The 9,594-nt window shown below is 45.5% G+C and overlaps 1 protein-coding gene across 1 annotated transcript; it reads left to right on the forward strand.

The window, feature by feature from the left end:
* Positions 1-6,655: 6,655 nt before the first annotated feature.
* On the forward strand, positions 6,656-9,142 carry IL20 (interleukin 20). Its single transcript, XM_004578932.2, has 5 exons — positions 6,656-6,814; positions 7,098-7,163; positions 7,261-7,413; positions 8,025-8,099; positions 9,065-9,142. The coding sequence occupies exons 1-5, from the start codon at positions 6,656-6,658 to the stop codon at positions 9,140-9,142; spliced, it is 531 nt and encodes a 176-aa protein (XP_004578989.1).
* Positions 9,143-9,594: the final 452 nt, after the last annotated feature.

Consider the following 9,594-nt stretch of genomic DNA (forward strand, 5'->3'; position numbering starts at 1 on the left):
TTAAGATAACAAAATATTTTTATACAAGAAAAAGGGAGACTTTATTATTGAAGTAAATTTTGGACTGTATGTGTGTTACAGGTGTATTGAAACAAAGCAGTAGGATTCCCAGTCAACAGAAAGGGATTGACTGCAGTGATTGCTACCAAACAACCAGAATTACAGGTGCATTAAAACAAAACAATAGTGTTCCAGTCAACACACAGGATTTTGCTGAAGTGAGCACCACCATATACAACCAGATTTACTGAAAGTCTGGATGTCAAGGGTTCCCATCGGCACACATTTCCCAATTTTACTTTCATCATGCTTGGAAATGATCACGAGAAAGTGTTTATGTAGCACCAATGATGAAAAAACAGGCAGGAGCTTACAGGAATAGCTTACACTAGCTGTTCACACAGACCTCCCACAGGACAATGGGAAATCATGGGCTTTGTTTTCTGGGAGCTTGAGGAAGATACTGAAAGATGATACCAAGAGTCCAAAGGCAGAGGAGCAGGGAATCACTGTGGGAGCTGGAAAGGCAGCATGAGTCATGGAAAGAGAACATGTACCACTTGCTCTGTTGCTGTCATTGTACGGATTCATAGAGTGGAATCCAAAAAGGCAAAACCAAAACTAAACTTATCCTGGACACCGGGACATCTCTGGACTCCATACAGTGTTAGGCTTCTGAGCTTCAGATACTGCTTGAGCAAAAGTTAAAAAGGAATGTGGTATATAGTCTCTATCATCTGGTTAGTTTTCAAAGCATCGCCTACAATCTGACTCAGGTGTGTGGGATTGCACCTTACTGGGACCCTACATTATGCTCCTCTCCCTGTCTTTGACAATCTTCCCATGTCATTAGAGAGAAAAGGCTAAGGCCCATGAAACCAGGGCAGCATCAGCAGCTAGCACCTGCTGAAGAAAAGTCACAAAGAAAAGTGTGCAAAGGCTCTGGGTCTCCTTTGTGAGGACGAAGGGAGCCAGAGTAGGTGACGTCCTTAGAAGATCCTGGTGAAACGAGAAAAACCATGGCAAAAAGCAGCAGCAAAAACAAGCACTCAGTCACTGGGGCTGAGGAAGAAGTTGGTTAAAGGAAACTGAACGGACAGGAGAGGCCTAAACTAAGCACTTGATAGAGTTGTCTTCCAGATCTGTTATTCATCTCTTTGTGTTTTCATTTCATTCAAACAGGAAGCATATTGTTTATCCCCAGCCAGTTCCCGCCATGGGCTGTGGCTTTCTGGAAGTGTTGGAGTTCACCTGGTTGCACTTGGGTTGTTTTATAACTTGAGGGAAGGAATTCCTAAGGCTTATGGCTCACTTCCTCCTCCATGTGACATCTATTTAAGTGAGTGGAAGCTGTCCAGGGTACCAGCTTCTAGAAGACCAGAGACTTTCGCCAGCTCAGGTAAGCAAACACACCTGGTCCTGGGGATCAGCTCACTCCTCCCCTATCTTCCCCAGGGCCATGTGCAACAGTGAATCCCTTCTGGTCATCACGGAGATCCCACAACACTGAGGACTGGTGATTGTTCCTTAGCTGATGATTCTCCAACAGGATTTAAGGTAGATATACTGTTCAAGCACTCATCTCACGTAGAACTATTTTTTTTACATTTTATTATCATCATCATCATTATTATTACTTTGTGATACAGTTCCATAGGCCCTGGGATTTCCTTTATCCTAGCCCCAATTTTCTCCCCCCACCTAGTTCCTCTGTACCATTACTAACATAAAGTTATTCATACACAGTCACATGTTACTAGATATGACAGTCTCCATTATACAACTACGATACATCCCCTTAAATGAAAAGCCCCAAAACAAAATCAACATCAGGGAGAAAAAAGAAATTAACAACACCAAGAAGTTAAATAACATGCTACTAAATGACTAACATGTAGCTGAAGCAATGAAAATCAAAAACCTTCTTGAAGAAAATGATGCTACTGTATGATTTATGAATCGTTGAAGAATTTAATCAGAAGACAGTGTTTTGAAGAGATGAATCTAACATCAAAAACCATGCAATGTAGTTTCTGCTGATATTTGCTGGTGAAATATGTCTCTTCTAGACAACAAATAGATGGGTTTTGTTTTTTAATCCAGTCTACTAATCTATGACGTTTGATTGAGCTTAAGCCATTTACATTCAGGGTTAATATGTATGGGTGGTACATTGGTCCTGTTAGTTTTAGGAATGGGTTGTTCATTGGTTTAGTCTTCAGTTGTCATTTTACTGGGATGTTCTTCCCATTTGCCTTTGGTCTTGTTGGGTGCTATTCCTCTCCTCTGTCAAGAGAACATCTTGAAGTATCATTTGTAGGGAAGGTTTGGAAGAGACATATTCTTTTAACTTTTCTTCACTGTGGAAGAATTTTATTTCATTTTCAAAGACAAAAGAAAGCTTTGCTGAGTACATTATCCTGGGCCAACAATTTTTGCTTTTAAAATCTGAAATATGTGGCTCCATTCTCTTCTGGCCTGGAGAGTTTCCTGTGAGAGATCTCCTGTGAGGTTAATTGGCATTCCTTTATATGTCAGTTAATTTTTTTTCACATGCACATATAAGGATTTTTTCCTTATGTTCTATTGAAGAGAGCTTGATGATCATGTGTCTTGGTGAAGATCGCTTTTGATCAAGCCTGTTGGGACTTCTGTGCCCCTCCTGGATGTTGTTTCCCAATTCTTTCTCTAGATTAGGGAAATTTTCCCTTATTATTTCATTAAATATATTTGTAAAACCAGTTTCTCCTTCTGCACCTTGTGGGACTCCCACAACTCTTATATTAGCCCTCTTAATAGTGTCTTTCGATTCTTGAGTCCTTTTTTTGATCTGATTCAGCTCTGCTTCCAGCTTTTTGTTTGCTTCCCCCTGGTGACAGGAAATATCTTCCAATTCTGAGGTTCTTTCTTCTGCTTGCTTCATTCTATTTTGGAGACTCTCCACTGTACTTTTAATTTGCTCTGCTGTGTTCTTAATTTCTGATATATCAGCCTTGATTTGCTTTATTGCTGCTATTGCTTGTGTGACATATTCCTTAAATTCTTTGAACTCTTGTATGAGCTTCTCATTGTTGATCAGAAGCTTTAAAATGAGTTTTCTGAATTCTGTGTCCTCCATTTTCTTGATGTACTCCTCAAACTAACTCTGAGGTTGGCAAAAGGTTTTGCTCCTTTGCAGGGGAGTCTTCAGTAATATTCATTGTTCCTTTGTCTCTTCTTTTGCTCTTGGTCATTGTACTTCTGGTTATTAGATTTTTCTCTTTGCAGCAGGTTTCTAAGCTGTGTCACCCACAGGTCTACAGTTCGATTTCACTTATTGCAGTTGGTACACAACTCTTTGCTTGCAGCCACTTGTGCCATTCCCTCCAGCGAGTTCCAGGTCTGGGTTCTTATGTTCGATTTCCACCATGGTCTCCATAGCCCCATTTCCTTGCTCACCAACTTCCACCTCCTGTGATCCCATGCTGAGGCTGCATTGTTGTCTACAACATTTCTCCCACTTCTAGTTGGAGCAGGTCCCAGGATTAGGGAGACACCAGGTGTCCTATACAGCTAGTTTGTTGGTGGTGTTGATCTTGCCAGAACCTGTTGGTTGTTTGATTTGGGTGCCACATGGACCTATTTTGACCTGTACGATGCCATACTTGGTATTATTTTCCTGTGGGACCAGTGCAATGCAATGGGCTCAGCGATTTCTCCCTGAGCACAGCACATGCGCAGTTCACTGTTGTCCCCTGCAGTCCTAAAGCTTTTGCCACAGTGTGCAAAATGGCGCCTAACGTACCACTACTTCAGTTCTTGATCTGCTGGCCATCAGAACTGCGGGCTACTCAGACCTGTCTTGGGTGGAACCTGTAGAATGCCACGTTGATGCAGTTCACTGAGTCAGAAATGATTGTACTCCTAGCTCAGCGTATGCCCAGTCCTTTCTCTTGCCCTTTGCCTCCTTAAGCAAAATGGTGCCCAATTCAGCTCTAGGGGGCTGACTGGGCTGTGAAATCCACCCTGTTCTCGCACTGCCCATCTGGAATCTGGTGCTCTGTCTCTGCTCCTGGTCAAATCAAATGGACCAACTGGACAGAAAGTTCTTTGTCTGGGCTCACCTCCCAAGCTCCCAGTGAAAGTCCTTTCCCACCTGGTTGCTGGTGGAGTTCTGGCTTCTGGTGGAGTTCAGATCACTGTTAGCTGAATGCCACTGGAGTATCAGTCACTGCAACACCACACTGCTGTGCCTGATGCTTTCCTGTGTCTCTCAGTCTCCAGGTACCCCTCTGCTGTTGTTCTGTCGTTTCCTATTTCCTGGAATGTGTCCTCTCTGCTTCATCCTGATTAAATGTTTCTCCGTCCATTTAAACGTGTCCTTGCCCTATTCTGCCATCTTGATTCTCCTCTCAAGTAGAACTATTTCAAATAAATGGATATCTTATTGGGAGCTCAGTGTATAAATCACAGGTTGCCTTATTTAAATCCTAAAACGGGTTGTTGGTGGGGTGGCGGGACTTGTCATCTTTTTGGGGCTAAGACGATGAACTACAGAGAGCTGAGAGGTGAGTTGACTTGTTCAAGGATGCTCAGACTTCCTTTTTATTTATCTGTGACTTCTTTACCTTTTTAGAAATCTATTTATTAATTTTTATTGGCAAGTCAGATTTACAGAGAGAAGGAGAGACAAAGATTTTTTGTCACTGGTTCACTCCTCAAGTGGCTGCAGCAGTTGGAGCTGAGCTGATCCAAAGTCAGTACCAGGAACTTTCTCCAGGTCTCCCATGTGGATGTGCTACTGCTTTCCCAGGTCATAAGCAGGGAGCTAGAAGGGAAGTGGAGCAGCTGGGATTAGAACCAGTGTCCATATGGGATCCCAAAGTAAGCAAGGCAGGGACTTTAGCTGCTAGGGTACAGCTCTGGGCTGACTTGTCCACCTTTAAAACTGAGGTCCCTGTTTCTCAGAAGACTCCCACAATTTGGAATTCGGGGGCTGACCCCCACAGAAAGGGACCTGTGGAATAGGGGTCTAATTGGGCCCAGTCCTCTTTGTTTCCCAATCTGGAATTTTCTCTCTCTGAGACTTTGAGGTTTATTATTTACTTATTTATTAATTATCGTTATTTAATTAATTATTATTATTTCCATTTCTGTGTTAAACAGTGTCTCAAGTGACAGTGAGTATCAAAAAATACCTGACACATTGCCTGGCACGCCGGAAGCATCCAGAACGCAGTAATAAGCATCAGCGAGCCAAGCAAAGGGAAACCGAGGCATCCCTGTACACATCTGCTCTTCTGTGTTTGCTCTCCCCTCAAAGCATTCACGTGGCTTAAAAGTGTTGAGAAAACGAAGAGGCCGGAATCTCTTACAACCCACATCATTATTTAAAGTTCAAACATTTTACCTATGCTATGAACAAAATTTGTTATGCTTTTGCTTTCCTGGTTGTATTGGGAAGAAAATATGATATATATATATTTTTAATCACAGGCTTCTAAGAAAAGAGTTAACGAATACATCAAATCCTATCCTGGCATCCTTCGTTCCTTTGTGTCCCACACAGCCCTGTCAGATTGGATTCAGTCTTGACTGGGAGCCTTTACATACCTTCACCAGAGCCTTCATCAACTATGGTGATGATGCTGTGTTGAAATAGTCATGGTCCTGAAGTTGACTTTTTGGGTGCCCATCTGACTTTCGCACCTCAAGTCTCCTCACCCTCACCCCAACCCCTTTGATCATTTCATTTCAGAACTCAGCAGACACCGTACACTGGCTGTTATTGTAGCCTCATCCCAGGAAGACATGTTTCCTTTTGAGGCTCACTCTTTGGCTTCTCTTAGGGGCTCACTCACCAGGCCTTAGGTCTCTCAGGGCAGGGCCAGAAAGAGCGCATATGTAGCCTTGTCCTCCTCCAGTCCTCCTGCAGAGGGTGCTGTGGAGCCCAGGCGCAAGCAAGAAAAATGTGAGGTGGAATCTGGCCTGTTGCCCCATCAGGTCTTTCTTGTCTTTGGCAGTAAATCTGTTATGAAATCATTGACTTTCTATTTGCCTTTGGGGCTAACATGAATCTCTGATCCTCAAATAACCACTGTGATGCCAGACAACTGCCTAACTGAACCTGGTTCCGCTACCCCACAGGTGGTCAGAAAAGTCTCCCAATCCACCCTCCTGTACCCACTGCCTCTGCCCCGCCCCCCACGTGTGTTTGGTGGCAGAACCACAGTGAAATGCTGTTTTTTTCCCAGCCCCATTGTGGGTCTGAGGCGACCAGTGCATGAGTGAGGCTGGCATCCTGCAGGGAAGGGTTGGATGCGTCAATTCTCCAAGACAAGTTTTGACATTACCCCTGAAATGTCATCCTGTATGCATGTGCCGCGAGGGCCTGCTGCTCCAGGCCTCCCCTGCTGGGCAATGACGGGCCGCCCGGGGCTGGGGACAGAATAAAGGAGTCGTGATCCCTAGCACCAACTCACCCAGGCCCTGCTCCACACCCGACAGCTCCTGTCCAAGGCAGGCACTGCAGTGTCTCTTAGGAAGCTGTTGGACACCGGGGGAGGCACCACCCTGGTGCCTGGTTGGCTTCTGACAGGCAAGTAGGGGAAGTCAGCGAGTTGTTTTCTTGCCTTTGATTCCCCAGCCCCTGCAGACTCCAGATTCCAGGTGTAAGATGAAAGGCTCTAGGCTGGCCTTTGGTCTCCTCTCTGCTGTGTTCCATCTCCTCTGGGCTCCTTCTACCGGCCTCCGGACACTCCAGCTAGGAAGCTGTGTGATCAGCACAAACCTCCAGGAGATACAACATGGATTTACTGAGATCCGCCAGAGTGTGGTATGTGCCCCACTCCAGCCCCATTGCCTACAGGCTTCGCCTGGCTGCCTGCATCTGCACCTGGTGACCTTGGCAGTGTGGTCATGAAGAAGGGTCAGGCCAGAGACTCCCTACTCCGAGGGGGCAGGCTTGAGAAACGCTTGTCATGATACGGCTTAAAAATATGTTGGGAAGGGTCACCTTCCTCCGGGCCTTGGTGGGATGGGGGAGAAGACATCTGGGAGGGACAGACACTGACAGCAGCCCTGACCTGCTCCCACGTATCTCCCCGTCCTCTGTTTAGCAAGCCCAAGACGAAAACCTGGATGTGAGACTCTTAAGGAGGACTGAGTCTATGCAAGACACACAGGTAGGGGCTTGGCCCAGGCGGGCTCTGGGAGGAAAGAGAGTTGTAGCATCTCCACCGTCCTGCTCTGACCTCTGAAGTCACGCACTTTTCTTTGCAGCCTGTGAATCGGTGCTGTCTCCTCCGCCATTTACTGAGACTCTACCTAGAGAGAGTATTTAAACTCTACCGGAGCCCTGATCATCACACCCTTCAAAGTATCAGCAAGCTCGCCAACTCCCTTCTGAGCATCAAGAAGGAGCTGCGGCTCTGTGTGAGTGGGGCTCGTGGGTGATGGGTTCATCTCAGCACATGGCTTCAGAGAGTCAGCAACTAAGCACCTTTCTACCCCCATTAATGGACAGAGAAATTGAGCCCCAACTTTCTAACAATCCATGTTGCATCAGTTCTTAGGGAATAAGAACTCAGTTGTATTGACTTCTGGTCCTCTATTATACACCTAAAGCATTTTGCAAAATCTAATGAACTCTATGATGCTAACTGTGACAGTAATGATAATGGTCTGTTGTCCATGAGACAATGTTTTTTTATAGGTGTGGCATCTTGGGGTACTAATGCACCCTATATTTGGGCAGTCAATCAACAGGTTATTGGACTTGATCTCAGAACACAGTCTTGCTAGGACCGGCGGACCCAATTCCTTCACTCAGGGGAGCTCTGGGCTGGAACTGTCAGACAAGAGCTGGGGTGAAGTGTGGAGGCAGCTGGCTTGCTCTTCAAGCTCATGGCCAGTTTAATGACCTCAACTGATCCCACATAAGTGTCTACAGGGTTGTGCTTTAGAAGGACAGAATTTCTACCTGCTTGTGTTGATGGCTAGGGTGGAAAATCAGAATCCATCATAAACTCTGTTACTCCTTTCAGCATGCCAATGCAAAATGCCCTTGTGGGGAGGAAGCCACAGAGAAATACAGTCGGATTCTGAGTCACTTCGAAGAGGTATAATGCAACTTTGGCATTGGCTGGGATGGGTGTGTTTTTAGGGCTGAGATCATAGATGGGTGGGATGGATGATCATCCAAGTAGAAGTCCTACAGGTCTCAGGTCACCCCGATCACCCCTCGCCTTCACCTGTGGGTCACCCTCCAGGCTCCAGAAGAGGGCAGTCTTTGGGACTGGGGAAGAATGATCGTGATTACATCAAATCACTCAGGGGCTATCTGATTCTTCCAGCAGCACAGCCCAGAGGTGACCATCATCCAGCACTCGCACACTTTCCCATACCTCCAGAGACATGATTTCACACACACTCATGCATTACTGCGGCTCGGTGAGCACCTTGGCATACCTGTCAGGAAGACCTGGAGTCAGTTCCTCACTGCCTAATGCCTTTGCAGCCCTTGGGATCCAGCCAAGGATCATTTCCAGGAAGGCAATGGCTGAGATTCTCGGAGTTCTCACCTTTCTGTTGTTCTGTGGGCATCCATCAGTTCCTCCTTATGCTACCTTCTAGTCACCTCTTCTGCCTGAGTTTCTGTAAACACCTCAGGAATAGAGACTGTGCCACTGATCTCAGAATCCCCTGCCATCAGCCTAATGCTTGGCACAAACAATACTTGTTCAACTGTAGTAGGCACAGGTGGCAGCCTCCCAGCTCAACGCAGAAACATGCATACACAATCACACACTCACCCCACTGAAGGAAAACAGCCTAACTACTTTGCTGTCCGTGATTGGAGACCTGTAGGTTGTCATCCCAATTTGAACTCCACCCTCACTCCTGGACATCAATTTCCTTATGGGTCTCCAAACCTCTTCCTCTTGTAAATTCTTGAGGCTTTCTAACTCCTCTTGAAAGGACTACTGTTCTCTGCAAGCCCCCTGCAGACCAATGAATAGTAATGAGCATTAGCCCTGAAGCCCGCCTCTTCACCTCTAATCCCGGTGGTGACCATCTCTTTCAGCTGGAGCCACAGGTGGCCGTGGTGAAAGCCTTGGGGGAGCTGGACATCCTCCTGCGGTGGATGGAGGAGACAACCTAGGAAGGGAGATGCTGTACTTGGGATTGCACCTGACTGAGTGTCCCCACCTCACCCCCTGCAGGCATAACCATAAACCACCCAGTGCCATGCCACTCAGCGCTGGTCACAAGATTTATTTGTTTTTCTAAATGTTGGCTTTATGTGTTTCCATTCTGATCTTGAGACTTTTTTTTCTTCTTTTACACTCATGGATTTTATTTATTTATTATTTATTTATTTATTTTTGCCATTTTTGTGCTTCATGAGAGCTTTACAATACAAAGGATGTATTGGCATAAAGTGAATAAAACTGAAATTTGAAGACTGGCTAGAAGGGTTAGTCATTTTTATGAACATTATATTACTCATGGTTACTGTTGTGCGATTTATTTAAAATCAAACCAAAGCCTGCTAAGTGTGGGTCATAGACGAAGAAGTTATGATGTGAAGTTACAGATCTGTTTTAACTATCT

This window comes from Ochotona princeps, chromosome 10, assembly GCF_030435755.1.
Source record: "Ochotona princeps isolate mOchPri1 chromosome 10, mOchPri1.hap1, whole genome shotgun sequence".
Lineage (NCBI taxonomy): Eukaryota > Metazoa > Chordata > Mammalia > Lagomorpha > Ochotonidae > Ochotona > Ochotona princeps.

What these genes read in the sequence shown, in the direction of transcription:
- IL20 (XM_004578932.2), top strand. Translation starts at nt 6,656, where the DNA reads ATGAAAGGCTCTAGGCTGGCCTTTGGTCTCCTCTCTGCTGTGTTCCAT. An exon ending in AGTCTATGCAAGACACACAG is followed by an intron (nt 7,164 to 7,260) that starts GTAGGGGCTTGG and finishes TTTTCTTTGCAG; the next exon opens with CCTGTGAATCGGTGCTGTCT. An exon ending in TTCTGAGTCACTTCGAAGAG is followed by an intron (nt 8,100 to 9,064) that starts GTATAATGCAAC and finishes CATCTCTTTCAG; the next exon opens with CTGGAGCCACAGGTGGCCGT.